Source organism: Marmota monax, unplaced genomic scaffold (genome assembly GCF_021218885.2).
Source record: "Marmota monax isolate L192 unplaced genomic scaffold, Marmota_monax_Labrador192_F-V1.1 WCK01_AAM20220418_F8-fsc00122, whole genome shotgun sequence".
NCBI lineage: Eukaryota > Metazoa > Chordata > Mammalia > Rodentia > Sciuridae > Marmota > Marmota monax.
Window position 1 is genome coordinate 3,035,580 of NW_026695223.1, and position 17,937 is coordinate 3,053,516.

General features: G+C 46.5%; 1 protein-coding gene across 7 annotated transcripts in view; it reads right to left on the minus strand.

Annotated features, from left to right (window-relative positions):
- Positions 1-415: 415 nt before the first annotated feature.
- Atp6v0a4 (ATPase H+ transporting V0 subunit a4) overlaps positions 416-17,937 on the minus strand; it is a 63,584-nt gene continuing 46,062 nt past the window's right edge. For all 7 annotated transcript variants that reach the window (XM_046434219.2, XM_046434220.2, XM_046434222.2 and 4 more), the window contains 7 exons: positions 14,245-14,363; positions 12,615-12,831; positions 8,891-8,992; positions 6,114-6,230; positions 2,863-2,980; positions 1,814-1,985; positions 416-762 (listed from right to left, as the gene is read on the minus strand). In XM_046434219.2, the coding sequence (XP_046290175.1) occupies positions 669-762; positions 1,814-1,985; positions 2,863-2,980; positions 6,114-6,230; positions 8,891-8,992; positions 12,615-12,831; positions 14,245-14,363 (939 nt within the window). In that variant the 3' untranslated portion in view covers positions 416-668. The remainder of the gene's footprint in view (positions 763-1,813; positions 1,986-2,862; positions 2,981-6,113; positions 6,231-8,890; positions 8,993-12,614; positions 12,832-14,244; positions 14,364-17,937) is intronic.

Genomic DNA, 17,937 nt, shown 5'->3' on the forward strand with positions numbered 1-17,937 from the left:
GTGGTAAATGGCACCCATGAGCAGTGCCACATTGTCACGCTTCATTTCACAGGATTTAGCAATGCAGAGTGACTCCTGGGGACAACCTCCCCCTGCCCCGCCCAGAGAGAGAACATTACCTGTTCTTCCTCATCTGAAAATTCATGAGAAAATTCCTAAGCTTGTAATGCTAAGCCTTAAACAAGGGGAAAAGGTGTTTGAGGAAGAGGGAAATGAGGGAGAAAAATGAACATGATCCTTCTCTGGGACTAGCTGTGCGACTCCATTGTTCAGTGTTGGCCTATAATTGTCAATGCTATTGTTACACGGTAATTCCAAATAAAGACATCTTAAGAAAAAGTAATGGCCCATATATTTGTTTTGGGGAATATAATACTTTAAATTTTGCAAGAAGATATCTGTATAGCATCCCCACTCATTTCCCAATCATTTTATTATTCGATAATTACAACCCCACGTGAAGTCAAAATGATTTTCGAGAGGAGCTCCTCTGTGATGTGGTTAAGTCACATGGAATCCCCAGGCTTATGACCAAAAAACACATAGCTCCACGCTTCCGGCTGGCAGAGAACAATCATTCCATTGAGGGCTTTGCATGGGTTGACATCAAAGACAGGATGGAACTTCTTTATTGGCACAGACACGGGTGCAGGCGGTAAAGGCAAAGCCTACTCCTCAGCTGTCCCGTCCAGGATGTGCTTAAAGGAGAACGGAGAAAACTTGTACCCAGCCCCGACATAGAACTTGTTCTGGAACTCCACCCTGTTGTTGGGAGGAAGGATGAGAAAAAGGGGGATTAAATAAGAAGCTGGAGGTCAGCACGCAGCAGGAAGAAAATCAAGTACACATTCAGAGAGGCCTGCTGGGGAGTCTCCCCGGCTGATGGCTGCCATGGGAATCCTGGTGGTTTTTAAGCCCTTCTCTTGACCACCACCCCCCGCCTCACTTCCTCCAGGCCTCAGGGACCACAACACTGGCAGCTCTTCCCATGTTGACTCTGCCTCCATCACAAGCAAAGACGCCCTCGCTGTTCCTGAGGTCACGCATGGCCTCTGTTGCCATCTGACTCCCGATTGTGGGGCCTGTGCTATTGTGGGAGAAACAGGTCTGTACGTCTATAACTTACAGAGTGAATACCACAGACCATCATTTGTGTTTTGTGATGTTCAGAGTTCACGTTCCCAGTGGCATGGAGGGAAATGACGTGGCTATGGAGGCAGGGCATTCTCTCTACTGATTGCAGAAGCATAAGAACTTTTCTTGTGATCAGCTACCATAGAGGGGGATAGAAAAGACCAGTGTAAGCTGAGGACAGTGTGGGTGGTTTGAGGGCATGCATGGCATCCTCAGCTTAGTGTCCACCGATAGTCTCTGGGGACATTTTGTAAACACCCAGGGCTTCCTGTGAGCACCTTCCTCACTGCGGTACCACTTTGGCATCGAGTAGCTTGTTCTATGGTTATAACTCCCCTCTTCGGCAGCCACAGCAAACATCCAGATTGACACGGCACACAGTCTAGGAACCCAAGTCAGACCTGTCATCTCATCTGTGCTTGGACAAGTCACTTATTTTAAATGTGCGTTTAATATTTAAAAGAGGAGTGAACGAAAAGTAACATTTATTATAGGGCAGCCAGTATATATGGAAATGTGTCTTATGTCATCATTTAATATTATCCCAGCAGACAACTCAACTAAGGTTGCAAAAAGGTACGCAAGTCACTAAAATCATGCAGCAGGTGGGAATATGAAACTGTCAGCCTGCCCTCTTTCCCTACACCACCCTGAGCTTCTACAGGAAGACTGTCCTTACCAATGCAGCCGCAGGGCATGCAGGAAAGCCGAGAGGCCCTCCATGATGAGAAGGATGGCTACTGTCAGAACAGCAAACACGGCAAAGATGATGAAGGCCCCGATGAGTCCTCCCCAGCCTTCCTGGTGAAGGCCAGTCTTCATCACCATGGTCCAGAGCACTTCAGAGAGTTCTGCAAGATACAAGAGACACATTCTCAACCATGGGGTCTATCTCGTAAACACAGATTATTTCTATGCAATCATGGTAAATCTGCAACTCCACTCAGATGGAGAACTCATGCACATGTGCCCTAGGGTACCTGTAAAAGATTGTCTGCAGTTTTGTTCACAGCGGCGGGGTTACCCTCAAGAGGAAACCAGAGAAATACATGGTGGCATATGAGTCACCAGTGGAAGTAAGCAAACTAGAGTTATTGGCAGGAAAATGAATGGGTCCAAGTCATATGATTTATACACACAAACACACACAGAATGCACATAGCATGACTTGTTAGAAACTGAATATTTATATCTTTCCCCAGATTCATAGGTTGAAGCCCCAACCTCCAATGTGATGGTATTTGAGACGGGTCTTTGGGAGGTGATGAGGGTTCGAAGAGATTGTGAAAAGGATTCCCATGATGAGATTAGTGACCTTATAAGAAGAGACAGCAGGGAGCTTGCTCTTACTCTCTTTCTCCCCTCCATGGAGGACATACCAAGAAGGTGGCCATCTGCAAGCTAGGAAATGAGCCCTCACCAGAACCCGACCATGTGGGCACCCTCTTCTTGGACTTCCAGCCTCCTGAGCTGTGAGAAAATAATTCTCCATTGCTTAAGTTCCCAGTCTATGGCATTTTGTCATGGCAGCCCAAGCTGACCAAGTCAGGATTCTACTCATGTAAACTCAAAATGTGGAAAACTACACTAAATTGATTAGGGAATCATAAGTACATGGTAAAATATATTAAAACAGCATTCCTCTGGCAAACACACCACAAGTGACTCAGGGAAGGCACTTCTGCCTTCGAGTATGCTGCATGAAGCTCCCAGGGGAGATTGACTCACGTGCATGAGCCAAGCTGAGGGCCCAGAGCCGGAGGTACGAGGCCGTGTTGGAGATGCAGCCCAGGCAGTACTCGATGGTATGGATGGCCTGGTGGACGAAGATGTCTCCAAAGTTGAACTGAAAGAGAATTTTTAAAAATTTTATGAAGTACTTTCTTCTTTTATTTTTTCATATCAACAACCTTAAAAAATCTTATTTTTCACTTTTTGAATTTGTGATTGATTTGATAATTGTACATATGCAATTATTGCAAGACAGGCAGTCTGATATCTCAACACATGTATACAACATGTGCTGAGTGAGGGAGGGTAATGAGCATTTCTGCCTGCTGACCAGTCCTGCATCTTTGGAGCCTTCGAGCTCCTCTCTTTGAGTTCTGCATAAAATGGGTAACAGGCTCCTGTGGACTGCAGTCACTGTCCCTGCTGTGGAGCACTACAGCTCATGTCTTCTCTCTGTGTCTTGGTGCCTATTGTCCAGCCTCTCCATTCCCCTTGCCCATGAAAGGTGTTGCAAACGAGGTTCGGATGAACAAGGTGTGTGCTCTGCTGTTGAGACACTTCAGGCTAACTCAGGGAAATAAAAATACTTGAGGAAAACTAGGACAAAGTAAGGTAGGGTAAGCGTGTGGTGACGTTTCCCAGTGACAGCGGAGAAACTAAAAGAAGGATCAATGTGGCTGAAAATGGAAGTTTGTTTAGGTGAAGAACCCAAAGACAGTGCCTGGTGGTTGAAGTTTTTGGAAGGCCAAGCTCTGGGGAGAGTTGAGAAGTCGGCCTGGAGTCAGTGAGGTGAGCAGACACCTGGGGGAGGTGAGCAGACACCTGGGGGAGGTGAGCTGGCAGGTTCGTGGACTGGAGAAGAACGGCCTGTGGGCAAAAACGCCGATGTGGTGATTGGCTCAGTCCCTCAGACCCGAGGTGAGAGGGTGGCAGGAAGCCACAGTGGCTTGTTTGCCTTCCATCACGCTGACACGTGGGGAAAACAGTCCAGGCCCTGACCTCGCCTCAAGTTGCCCACAGCCCAGCAGGGAGAAGGTGCTGGCAGCCAGCACAGCCCAGGATAGAGGAGCAGCAACCGGGACACACAGCAAACATGGGAGTGGGACACTGTCCCTCCCATCCAGCTGGGGCCAGGGCCCTACAGTGCTCTGAGGCCATGGAGCTCTGGTGACCAGAAGAACAGCACCTCAGCGATGGAGAGAGCAGGGAGGAGGTAAGCAGCTGACCCTCGTGTGGGCCGAGCTTCTGACGACAGCGGCCAAATGGGAGAATGGTTCAGCACGCGGGAAAGGTGGAACTGGAACTCAGCAGAAGAAGCCCCGCGAGGCACAGACACTCGGGACATCCATGGAGGAGCAAGAAACTCAACAAGGGACGGGTCACAGGAGGAGGCGCTCTCAGCCTCCAGAAACATCTTCTTTCAGGGATGAGGAAGAAAAGAAACGGGGCCACAGTCAACCATGTCCCAAGTAATAGAGAGAACCCAAAAAAAGCAATGCCCCTCCACCCAGCCGTGGAAACTGCTCTGTGGAACCAAAGGCGCAGGGCTGGGCAGGGATGGAGCGGGTAGAGTCAAGATAACGGAGTGGGCCTGGCTTGGGCCTGGCTCCTGGGAGGGCCCCTCTAAACCCGCGGCATCTCACTAGTGGAGCGTCTGCTACTCACGGTGGGTGCCTGATGGACACCAGAGAGCCCAGCCATGTGACTAGAGGGCTGGGCCGATCTCCAGGGTCCGGAGGGAGATAGGACAGCAGCCCCCTGGGGTTATGTCCACATAATGAAACCCCAGGAGAACCCTGGGCACTGAAGTCCCCAGGGAGGTGCCCGGGCTGGCAGTCCTCCCTGTGCATGTTGTCACACATCAGTGCCGGGAGAGGAAGGCGTCCCTCGGGCACAGAAGCTTCACCGTTGGAATCTCCCGTCCCTAGATCCCGCACTGCGCGTCTCTGCCTCTGCCTGGCTCGGATTTGCATCCTTTTGCTACAACAAAATTTACTGTCATGTGCAGCAGCCTCCTGAGTCTGTGAGTTGTTCTATAAAGTGCTGAACCTGGAAGAGTCTCAGGGGTTCACCTATCTTGGTCTGAGGAGAGGGTGCTTCTGGTGACCCTCATCTTGTGGCGGGTAGGAGTCCGAGGTGGCCGTCTGAAGGACTGTGCTCTTAGCTGAATCTGGCCAACTCCTGGTAGGGGAGGTGCTTAAAAGGGAAGGAGGGCCAAGGGAGGGAGACCAAGCCTGATGAACCCAGGCTAAGGAGCCCGTGAGAGGCTAAGGAGGACCAAACGAGGACAGCCAGTGAGGAGGTGGCAAGAGGAAGAGGAGGTGGCAGGAGGAAGCTGCCTGGGAATACACTGAGGGCTGGAGGAGAACAGGTGAGGGAGGTTGTCCTGGGCAGGCTGGGACTTGGGTGGGTTGGCTTCCAAAACACTCCACCACATCGGACAGAGGGAGTGACACCAAAACCACTGTCATGGGTTACTCTCCGTCTCCGGAAACTTGTGGGGGAGATTTCCCACCATCCTTTTTTTATTCATTCTAACTGACCATCCATTTGTTTAAGTAATTTTTAAAGTAATCACCACCACGAATGGAGCCATTTATGGCACCTCTGGCCTCATGGGAAGGAGCTCCAAGTGAAAACTGCAGTTGGGACTCATCTGAGGAAATGTGGACAGCATCCCACAGGGACAGGGCAGGAGGGATGAGAACAACACAGTGCACAGACTCATGTGGAGGCAGATAAGGGTAGAGATAAGTGACCAGAGTCGAGGTGGGCAGAGAGGAGGCAGAACAAGGAGGCTGTGGCCGCCATGTATGATTATATAGGAGAAGACAATGCGAATCAATAATCCACTTCAGACTTCAGTATCTGAGGCTAGAAAGGGCTCTGCTGTCCTTGAGGGGCACTGATGGGACAGAGGAGAGTAAATGTGGTGGACTCCCAGGGGACCTCAGCACCAGGTAGGCCCTTCTGTTCCACTAGACCCCCCACTCTTTCAGACAGGGCAGTACTTGGCCAGAATCCTAAAATACCTGCAGATGGGTTGGTAAACAGCTGCTCTGATCCTCTCAGATAGTCCTCCTTCCCTGGGACCTTCCAAGACTCAGGGGCAACAGAGCTGAGGCCAGCAGGGTCCCAGAGCCTCCTAGCTCAGTGCCTGTGTCCAGGGTCAGTGCCCACACCCCAGTGACTGTTAGGACAAGATCACATTCCCATAATCTGTCAAAATGGGAAGCCTTCTAAGATACCTCCTCCTCGTCGTCCTGAGCCTCCTGGGCACCCGCAGAAGTCTTCTGGCCAGCAGGACTGGAGTTGCCACCTTCAATGTCCTCTGTGGCATTTTCTTGTATCATTAATGACTGCAGCTATCAGCAAGCAAGGAAACAAAGAGAGTTCTAAACACACCCTTAGAATCATAACAGTACTGCATAAAATAAAGGCTCCCGTTGAAAGTCAGCTGTGTATCTGATACTGATCTAAACTCTGTATTATCCTGCTAACCCTCCAAAAGGATTTCATATAAGCATAATTATCACCCTATTTCACAAAGAAGCAAACTAGCACAGAAAGGTTAAGAAAGGTACCCAAGATCACACCGTTAGTAATGCTAGTCAGTGAGAATCAGTATCAAACCCAGGCCGTCCGAAGCCAGAGAATGTGATTTCCTCCATAGCCACACTGTGCACAGTCTTTACAGAAAAGCGATTTGTGTGCAAAAGAAGCTTCCTACTGTTAAAACAAACACACCCGATGGATCAATTGTAACTTTGACATAGTCTGTGACTCAAACAGCTAGTTTTCTATGGGCAAACTTAAGAGATGGTAATACGTTTTTCCAACACAAATATACTTTTTTAAAAAGAAAGGAAAAAGTCAAGGGAAAGTAAAGTCTAAGTATAATCACCTTTCAACTGGGCCTGGTAGCACCTTGAAGTTGAAAGGCAATATAGATGTATCTAAAATGCTTAGAACTGGAAGTAGTTCAGGGCTGGGGTTGTGGCTCAGCAGTAGAGTGCTCGCCTAGTATGTGTGGGGTGCTGGGTTCGATCCTCAGCACCACATAAAAATAAAATAATGGTATTGTGTCCAACTACAACTAAAATAAAATTTAAAAAAAAAAAAAAGAAGAACTGGAAGTAGTTAGTAGTTCAGATTTTGATTTTTCCAGATTTTGGAATATTTGCATTATATAATGAAATATTTCAAAGATGGGATTCAAGTCTAGATGCAAAGTTCATTTGTGTTTTAAATACACCTGATTTAAGTAGCCTGAAGGTAACTTATTGGTATCTTCAGAGCACCTGCATTTTGGCAGAGATCCACAGTGTGATGTCAGGTGTAGGCTTTTTTGCTTATGATGTCATGTTGGAGCTCAACGATTTCCAATCCTGCACCAATTTGAGTTTTGAATTTTCAGATTAGGGATGCTCAACCTATAGTCCTTTCAAGTTACTATAGAGCTGAATGTCCCACATCCAAAGTTGTTCCGGGACAATTTCATAGAAGGAGTATTGCAAATTAGGCTTTAAAATGTCTTTACTTCTTTCTGCAACTAATATGTGCAGGGGTCTGGGCAGGGGTAAAATTGAAAGTCCATATGCCATTTGTGTAAATATTTATAAGTTTCCAACACAAATATACTTTTTTAAAAAGAAAGGAAAAAGTCAAGGGAAAGTAAAATCTAGGTATAATCACCTTTCAACTGGGCCTGGTTTCAACTGGGCTTCAGACCACCTGAAGCCAGAGCATGTGATTTCCTCCATAGCCACACTGTGCACAGTCTTTACAGAAAAGTGATTTGTGTGCAAAAGAACCTTCCTACTGTTAAAACACACCCGATAGATCAATTGTAACTTTGGGTTACAATTGTTGGGTCAAACCAACAAACTCTTAAATAAAATATGTTTGGCCTCCTAGTTTGATAAATAAATCCTCATAAGAACTTGGATGATCAGCGTGGAACTCTGAATTTGTATATCATGCAACCTCCCTTCACCACCTTAGTCTCTTCCCAATTAACCAAATAACAAACAAGTGTTCTTTTCTCAGTCTTTCTCCCTATCCATAGCCCTCATGAATTATATTTGAGGTCAATATCCAACACAGATTTTAGAAAAGTAGGATTTAATATGAATATATCTACAGCCACTTGGGGCAATGTGATCTTAGCACATTCCACTTGAGCCTTTACTCTAATGGAGAAAGCAGAGAATAATCTCAAACAGCACAAGTGTGTCAGAGCTAGACTCTGATGTCCCCTGGGAAGGGTTAATCTTCCTAAATCCTATTTGCTTCAGGTGGATATTAATCTTTTTCATTCCCTGGGTAAATCTGAAGCTCAGGAGCCATTTAGACAAAAGGAGGAAGTAGGCAGAAATGGTATTTGGCACAGAAGGAAAATCACCAATTAATAAGACTGACTTTTTTGAATTTCCTTACTATTCTAGTTCCCTGACACAATCTGCAACAGAATGTGGTAAAATCTTTCTATATATTTGTAGCAGGGATTGAATCCAGGGTGCTCTACCTCTGAGCTACATTCCCAGCCTTTTAAAAATTTGAGACAGGGTCTCCCTAAATTGCTTAGGACCTTGCTAAATTGCTGAGATGGACCTTAAACTTGCAATCCTCCTGCCTCAGCCTCCTGAGTCTCTGGGATTACAGGCATGTACCACCATGCCCAGGTTACTATTCATTTCAAAAGTAAAACTATAGTAAATTTCTCCTGTGTTCAACTATTAAGACAACAAAGTTCAGTATCTTAAAAACATTAATTACCGCTAGATAGCACACCTACTCCGTGAGCAAAGTTTTCGGGAACAAAGATTTAACGTGTTTGGAAATAAGAGGATTAGAAGGCAGGGGACAAAGAGGGCCCAGGTGTGTCTCTCCTGAAGGAAGCATGTCCCTGGACAACACCCATATCCCTCAGGCCACAGAACCCCAGGCTTCTCTCTCAACCCTAGACTTCCACTTCCAAGAAGCCACACTGCAACCACAGTGGGTGAGTGAACCCAGCCCTTACCTGGGCCCTCCGATGGTTGGCTCTGAGAATGAACGGCTTTATCAGAAGCATCCACGGCACAGAAATCAACGCCATGATGACGAGGAAGGTTTGGACTTCTCGCTGCAAGACCAAAATGATGAGACCCTCTCATTTTAAAGTAACCACAGACCGACTTCACACGATCACAATGGTCCACATGGGTCATTTCAGGAGCACTTTAGAGATCTAAAGAATTTCATGTCTATTCAACTTCATATCTGGAATATTCCTGTTGCAGATAGAGAAATGTCAGTGCTGTGGTGCCCGCGGCCTGGGGTAGGGAGGAAGCTGGATCTGCTTTACCCTCTATGTAGCCCTTATCCACACTCACACCACACGTCACCAGCCTTTAAAACAAGAAGTGCTGTGAGACCCCTCACAGAGGCAGCTCTGTTTTCTTCTCCTGATGCTTTAACCTGTTCCCTGGACTGAGATGAAAACTGCAAGTCCCATGACCCACCGGTCACTCCATAGTAACCAAGTCCTTTCATTCACATTGTTTCAATCAGTGATTTTATATTTTCAGTGCTAGAAAATGATCCAAAGTTTCTTGCTCCTTCTCTTAATAAAGAATACAAAAGCTCCCCACAACCTCCACCTGCCTTTCTTCCTCACAGTAGGCCAGTTCCCCGGGGGCAGGACACCCACTGCGTCCTGGTGGTGGTTTCCCACAGCTCACTTTGGAGCCAGGCTTCCGTGGTCCTCTGGCCTCTGCTGAGTCCCAGGAGAGATCCCTTCTATCGTCCTGCTGCATTTTTTGGGTTTGATTTGGGGTTTGGTTCCAGGAATTGAACCCAGGGGCGTTTAACCACTGAGCCACATCCCCAGCTATTTAGAGACAGGGTCTTGCTAAGTTACTTAGATCCTCACTAAATTGCTGAGGCTGGCATTGAACTCGTGATCCTCCTGCCTCAGCCTCCTGAGCCACTGGGGTTACAGTGCACCACCACGGGCCGGCTGCTGCCTATTTCCTTTCCTATCCTCCCGTCCCCACCTCTTTCTTCACACACACTCCAGATCCCAGTTGTGAGGACTGACAAAAGAACCAGGTGTCCCCAGGGCTGGGTCAGGGATGCTGAAAGGGTCTGGAATGAAGTGAAGGAAAAGAAAAAGCATTTTCCTGAGCCTTCATGCTGCTTCTGCTGTTTTGACCGCCCGCAGTGCAGGCTGGGAGACAGCTGATGCATTACCCCAGTGCTAACGAGATTGACCTGGACAACCGTGGAACACTATCTGTTCAATCTTCCATCTCGCGCCGTTTTAAATGCTCAAAAGAGGATCAGCTTCGGGCCTGCCCAGCCTACCTCCTGCACCCAAAGCTGCCCATTGCCATGTGTCCCTGTTTGTAACAAGGCTTTTCCCCTGATGACGCAAAAAGCACCTGGCTAGGTATAGGCAGGAGTGTCGCTGTCCCTGCTTAACATCCAAAGACAGGCAGGGCAAGGACATGGAGCTGCATGACCCCAAAATGAGGTTACAGAAACTTTGAACTGTATGGAGATGATGAATCTTAGTCCTCGGGAGAGGGGAAGACAGCCTAGTAGTCCCAGTAATGTTTTTGAGACCAAAAAAGTTGGGAAGGCAGCCAGGCATGGTGGTGCACGCCTGTAATCTCAGCGGCTCAGGAGGCTGAGGTAGGAGGATGGCGAGTTCAAAGGCAGCCACAGCAAAAGTGAGGCACTAAGCAACTCAGTGAGACCCTGTCTCTAAATAAAATACAAAGTAGGGCTGGGATGTGGCTCAGAGGTTGAGTGCCCAAGTTCAATTCCCAGTACCAAAAGAAAAAAAAAAAAAGTTGGAAAAGCCACCACTGTGCAGTACAGGGAACACATTAGGCTAAGGGAGGATCCTGGGCTTCATGAAAGCAGTTAACACGTGAAATGTTTGGCCACTCTCGTTTTCTGCCTGAAAGAGACTAGTCTGGGAAATCCAGGTAAACTTCCATTTTTACTCCAATCCTGAGCAAATGATCCTTCGAAGAACACTTATGCACGCCAGCACTCTGGGGCGGCTCAAGGCTACCATTGTGTTCAACACAGCCAACCGCGGTACAGCAACGGGGCTGTCAGAGCAAACTTCTTCACAGATTTCATAAAATCATTCCTCACAAAAACCCATCATGAGGCATTTCTCTTCTTATTTGATGCCTCTGGGGAGGAGGAGAACAGCCAGGAATCAACTCATGTGCGTGGCCAGGGAGGAGCGTGAAGTCACATCTAACCAGGACACCCAGCAGAGCAACCTCTGGAGGACTCTACCCCAAAGCGCCACCTGGCACCGCCACAGAGCTCCACCCAGAGGGATCAGCAAAGAAGCGGGTCCTCCTTTGGTGAAAACCTGCGGGCGCGCTCTGCTACTGCGTTAATCACTGGGAGAAGCCAGGGAAAAAGAACTATTTGTGTTATTAAATAACTACTGTGTTCTTTTCATGTCTGGGTCTGATGGATGGGACATTTATACTTTTTTCAAAATAAAATACACATGACCCTCTCTATCTGCAAGTGCCATATCCACAGACTCACCAACGACAGATCAAAAATATTTTTAAAAGAACATATATAGACTTTTCTCTCCTTGTCATTATTCCCTAAACAAAATAGTATAACAACTATCTACACAGCATTTATATTGCATCAGGTACTATAAGTAATCAAGAGATGTTTAAAATATGCAGCAGGAGGTCTGTAGGCTATGTGTGGCTACCACACCTTGTTACAGAAGGGACTTGAGCACCCATGAGTTTGATATCCACAGGGGGTGAGGGGTCCTGGAATCAGCCCCCCATGAACACAGAGGGACGGACGGCTGTATTAAGCTGATTAAGAGTCTAAAAGAAACAGGAGACATCAGAGTAGCAATAAAATCCAACTGTCGGAACATGCTGTCCATGAAAGAAAAGCAGAAAAGTGAAGGAAAAAAAAAATCTCTAGCTGCCGTGGAACTGAGAACAACAACGAGGCAGGCTTATAGCTTCCCAGAAACTGAGAACCAGTGTGAACAAAGGAACAACTCTCCTCCTCCTCCTCCTCCTCCTCCTCCTCCTCTCCCCCCACTCCTCCACTCCTCCTCCTCCTTCTCACCCTCCTCCTCCTCCTCCCCTCCTCCTCCCCCTCCTCTCCACCCACGCCTCCACTCCTCTCCTCCTCCTCCTCCTCTTCCTCCTCCTCCTCCTCTTCCTCCTCCTCCTCCTCCTCCTCCTCCTCCTCCTCCCCCACCACTCCTCCTCCTCTTTCTTTGCCTCTTCCCCTTCCCCCTCCCTCTCCTTCTCCTTCCTGCAGTTCTGGAGATTGAACCCAGGCCTTGCAAGGGCTCTATAGAACTTCCCTTCTTGATTCTATTCTTGTGAACCTTAGCTAGAGTTTGCTTTTTAGATACAAGATTATTAAACTTTAAGGTGCTCTCTTGAGCATTTTATTGTTTGAAGCAGGCTGATTATTTTCTTTCTTTTTTTTTTTCACACTCAGTTTTCCACCCTCAGCAATAACCCCTTTCGCCTATTACCCCAACAGGAAGGACTGGGGCCACACAAACTCTCAGCGCCTGTACACTCCTGTAATATGAACCTTTTGAAAGTTAAGCTTACCTTCTTCCCTGGTGCTAAGGCAGTCTTGTAAATAACTGCTCCCTGCCATACTCAAAGACTATGAGAGAGATTTGACATGATCAAGCACATGAAAGAAGGATTCTTGAAAAGCAGAAGTACCTGATGACTGTACAGGGGCGCGTTGGAAGGGTCATCGTAGTCGAACAGGAACATGTTGATAAAGTGGATGAGGATGCTGGGGGCATGCTGGGACACATGGGCATCGTACTGGCACCATTTGAAAATGATCATGAAAAGCAGATACCCGAACAGGCACAGGATAAAGATCAGCTCAGGGATGAACTGCAGAATGATGTTGACAGTGTTCTTGAAGTATCTGGGGGTCGAGAACAGACATACGAGAAAGAACATCGAAGGCACATTCTCGCTGCAGTATACTCCCCAAAGACAAGATGTCTGTTTGTTTTTTGAACACGGCTGGCAAACCGCCACACTCCCCAGGCGAGCAGCACTCATGGGTGCACAGAAAAGAGGAGCAAGGAAATATGGGAAGTGCTTTTGCACAAAAGACTCAGAGATAACCCAGGTCTAGAAGGCAATGTATAAAGCAAAGGTCATGCTTTAGATTGACCTTTGAGAGTCATGAAGAGAGGGGTGATTTGGCCACAGCTTCCCATGCAGACCCGGCTCGCATGAACACACTTGAAGGCAGAAGGATAGAATAATCGGGATTTGGAAGCTTTTTTCCCACGAATGCTCTGACAAGTCAGCAAAAAATGGCCCATGGGTCATATCAAGTCCTTCACTTGTTTTTATACAGCCCAGAAGTTAAGTTTTTGCTGTTGTTTTTACATTTTTTAATGGTAGGAGGAGACAAACAAAAGAAGAAGAATATGTTATGTTATTGTATGAAACTCAAACCTTGGAGTGCACATAAGTTTTATGGGGAACATAACTACAAGCATTCCTTTAGGTCACATCTATGGCTGCTCTCGTGCCACCAACCCAGAAGGAAGAAGTTGCAACTGAGATTGTACGGCCTGGAAAGGCTGAAATATTCACTCTCTGGCCCTCTACAAAGAAAGTTTGCCAGTCCCTGTTCTAAGAGAGAGTCCTGCAAGGCTAAGAGGGGGCTCCCAAGAGAGGTCAGAAAGGGCCTTTGAACACCTGTGGTGGGCCACATGCACAGCACTGTCAGCTGACAACAGTAACAGGGTGCTGGTTAATTTGCTCACTGAATATTTCTGTGACTTCAAGTCAGATGCCATGTCTGCAAGAGGTACACGGAACAGGTACATTTGAAGTTATGTTCCAACATTTATACTTTCAGCACAAATAAGTTGAAGAAGCTTTCCAGTGATGGATCTTGAGAGAAATAGAAAGAAATAGACGGACCAACATGAACACAGAAAGGGCAGAGAGGCTTCCAGAGGGCAGAATTCAAGAGCACCTTGGCCAGAAGGCCCCCCTGGCCCACTGGGTGGGAGCTAAGCCTGACTAGCACCAGCCTGGACCTCTCAGGTTAGGGGGTACAGGTGTGCATGCTTCTCAGCCTCTTGCTGAGCCTTTAGTTATTTCTGAAGTGGCGGGGGGTGTGCTCAATTTCAACAGACTCTGCTCAGCACAAACAGGTGCCGCTGTTTCCAGCCACCCCGCTCCCCTGCCTGGCAAGACACACAGGGAAGCATGGTCCACAGGAAGGAGGCTTATACCCGGGGTGCAGGGCCAAGCTGGTGGCCCCACCTCCCCACATCATCAGTGTGATCAGAGGGTGAATCAGGAAACTCACATGTGATTGAAGAGGCTGAGAATAACACCAAAAACCATCTGGACAATTCCCAGGATGACCGACATCTTCATTTTATAAGAGTTCAAAAATGTGAGCTTGTTGGAGGCCAGGTTCCAAATCTGGAACAAGAAATGTGGCAAGAAACACGTGAGAGAGAGTCTAGAAGTTCTACTGGAGCTGGGGCTACAACGAGATTCTCCCAGGAGTTGTTCTGAGAACTCATGCTTTTAGGCTCCGGAAAGTGAAAGGACCGAGCCCATTATCAACGCAACTAGGTGACCACAGTACCAAAATCATCAGCGCCATTAATAAAATATCAAGTTGCTGATAGCAAAAAAGGGAGAAGAATCCTATATGACTTTTCCCCTGTCCTAAACGAAAAGATTAACTGAAACACTAAGGAGAGGTCTCAAACTTGCCTCAGTTCCCTTAATAATAGCTTGTAGATCCCTGGCCCAGGATGTATTCAATATCCACTTCTTGTGAGTGTGAGTGTGTGGTCCTGGGGATTGAACCCAGGGGTGCTCTACCACTGAGCTGCATCTCCAGCCCTTTTTATTTTGAGATAGGGTCTTGCTAAGTTGCTAAGGTTGGCCTCAAATTTGTGATCTTCCTGATTCCACCTTCTGGGTAGCTGGGATTATGGGTGTGCATCATCATTACTTTGAATTTCTATAGCACTTTCTATTACAAAGCATTTTTTCCCAGGCCCTTCTCAAGGAGCCACTCCTACAGCCAATCTTTATGAGCACTATGGGTAAGACATGATTCCTACCTTCTCCACCTGTCCAGGCTTGCAAGGTGGGGGACATGTGTACCCACCCAGCCCAAAATAAAACTGATAAACAAGACAAGTACCCAGAGCAGTTGGGGGGCTAGTTAGGGTCTCACAGTGGTTATAATGATCCTCAACGCTTAAGTTCCTCTTTCTCACAGAAACCTCAACTCTCCTGTGGTCTCCACTCCTACCCCTATACAAAAGACTCCAAGACCTTGCGCCTGCCCTTGACCCCACATTGGCATATCCCAAACTTCCTACTAGACTCAGCCTCAGGGTTTGCAATGCTGTATCTCAAAGGTAACAAAATCACAGGGCCTCTCACCTTCCCCTCTGAACAACTTTCTCCTCCAAAATACTCTGCTTCTGTTGACGGCCAACATCCAAGTAGACAAAGCCTTAATATGCATCCATCTTGCCTCCTCTAACGTGCAGGCATATACACATAGGCACACATGAACACATGCATGTGCATACATGCACACACGTGTACACACACACACACACACACACATAAACAGGGCAGGACCTTCATATCACTGATTCTTTCTTTGCAACATCCTGAGCAGCGGCCAGCTGGACAACCCCCAAGAAGCTGGTAAGGATGGACGCAGAAGGGACCCTCTAACAGGGGTCTTCTCTAGCCTCGTCATCAGTCCTGGCATCTGAGCTGTGCCAGGTCTGCCCTCTGCCCACTGCCTTTCACCCACCTGGTTGGCCCATTCCTACAGTATCACTCAGCATGGGGGTGGGAGTTACCAGCACACTGGAGATTCTGCCAAATCTGATAAGATGCTCATAGCTAAGTACCAAGCACACACAAAGCTCTTTAGATGAATTCACCTCATTGAGTTCTAACAAATGCTCTATGGGATGGATATACACAATCTCAGGAAGATTAAGTTACTTATATACCTCAAAAAAATATACAACAGAACTCACATTAAGGAGCATTTGCCATGTTTATGTACCAGACTGCTCTGGGGGGTTTATCTGTAAAAACCCTATCACCTGCTGAGCAGTCCTAGGAGTTAGGGCTGTTATTATATCTACTTCACAGGTGAGGAAACAGACACAGAGATGATAACTTGCTCAAAACCACAAGCAAGTAAAGGGAGAAGCCATGATTTCATCCAGGCACTTTGATTCCAGAGCATGGGATTTTAACGACTGTGTGTCCATGATAAGCAAATACTTAGAAACATTTTCAGGCCTCTCAGTTATAATAAAGACCAAATATTTTGTGATTTGATTCACAAAGAGATGCTGACACAGTTAGTAAATGTACCATGGAAATTTACATCATGCAAAAAAGAATCCTTCATTAATTTGTAACACAAGTATTGACAGAGGCACAGAATATTTTGTTACCTCTGAGACACAGGATTGCAGGAACAGGAGAAGAAGAAAATCAGCTTCTGATTTTCTTTATAATATTTTGTACTATATAGATTTTTTATAAGTATGTTATTTTATTTTTAAAATTTAAAAAAAAAATTGTTTGTATGCACTGGGGATTAAATCCAGGGGCATTCTACCATTAAGTTATATCCCCAGCCCTTTTCATTGTATTTCAAAAAATGGTTTGTTAAGTTTCCCAGGCTAACCTCAAACTTGTAACCCTCCTGCCTCAGCCTCCCAAGTCACTGGGATAGAGGGGTGAGCCAGTATGTATTATTTTATGATAAAATGATCAGAATTTTTCTTTTTTCTTTTCTAGTGATGCTAGGGACTGACCCCAAGGCCTCATGCATATTAGGCAAGTACTCTACCACTGAGCTACATCCCCAGCCCAAGACTCCAAATTCTCAAAATTCTAAATGTTACTAGGAAAAATTTTTGATCATTTTCAATGTCCCACTTTCTCTTTTACCCTTTTTTCTTCCTTTATCTTTTGTTGTTGTTGTTGTTGTTCTTCCTTTTCTAACAACACATAGCCCCACTCTGTCTGAGGAGTAAGTTGAGCAGACAGGATTTGCTACAAATGAGAAAATGAGACGTGGGCTGGGAAGGATGATAGAAACAATGAGATCCAAGCAAATGAGGATCCAGAGGAGGAGACCACGGCTTCCTCCTGCTCTAGGCTCCTCCTCAGCCTGCTTATTGATAGGGACATTCCTTTGACCACAAATAAAGCCTTCCAGTTTAGAAAAATGAAAACCCAAATTGGCTTCTAACACTTTGCAGGTTACCAACCAGTGTTCAGGGATTTTACTCCTGATAAAACTGAGAATGCTAGTGCTTCTGAGTGGCAAATATAGACAAACCCTGAGCAATGTTTCTGTTTTTCTAAGGGTAGGCAGGTGGGAAGATAGTGGGAGAGCCTGGGAACAATGAAAAGACTACCCCAGATGGAAGAGATTAGAGAGCCATTTTTATAGGGCATTTGTTTACTCTCGACTGTTGGCAATCAAAACTGAGGTCTCAGGTTCTCTCCCAGAGAGAACTGAGAAGCATTTGCCAAGTTCAAGTCTACACTTCTCCTATTTGGAGCACAAGGCTGCCACCTGGTGGCAGTGTGCGCTGGACCCTCGAGCTTGGCTTTGTATGAACAGGCATGTGTATCAGCTAGTAACTCCTTTATATCTAAAGGCTATGCAAGGGGCTGGGGATGTGGCTCAAGCGGTAGCGCACTCAACTGGCATGCGTGCGGCCCGGGTTCGATCCTCAGCACCACATACAAACGAAGATGTTGTGTCTGCCAATAACTAAACAATAAAGGCTATGCAAGGAAACACCTTTGTTTTGTTTGGCTCACATCTAGTTTGTTGAGAAATATATAACAAACAAATAAAAGGAAGTGTATACCTTTAAAAAAAACTTGTATCAATCATATGCAGTAAAAAAAAAAAAAAGCAAATCCATATTTTCTAGGAAAAAGAAAGATGTTACCCATTGCAAGAAAATGCAAAGCA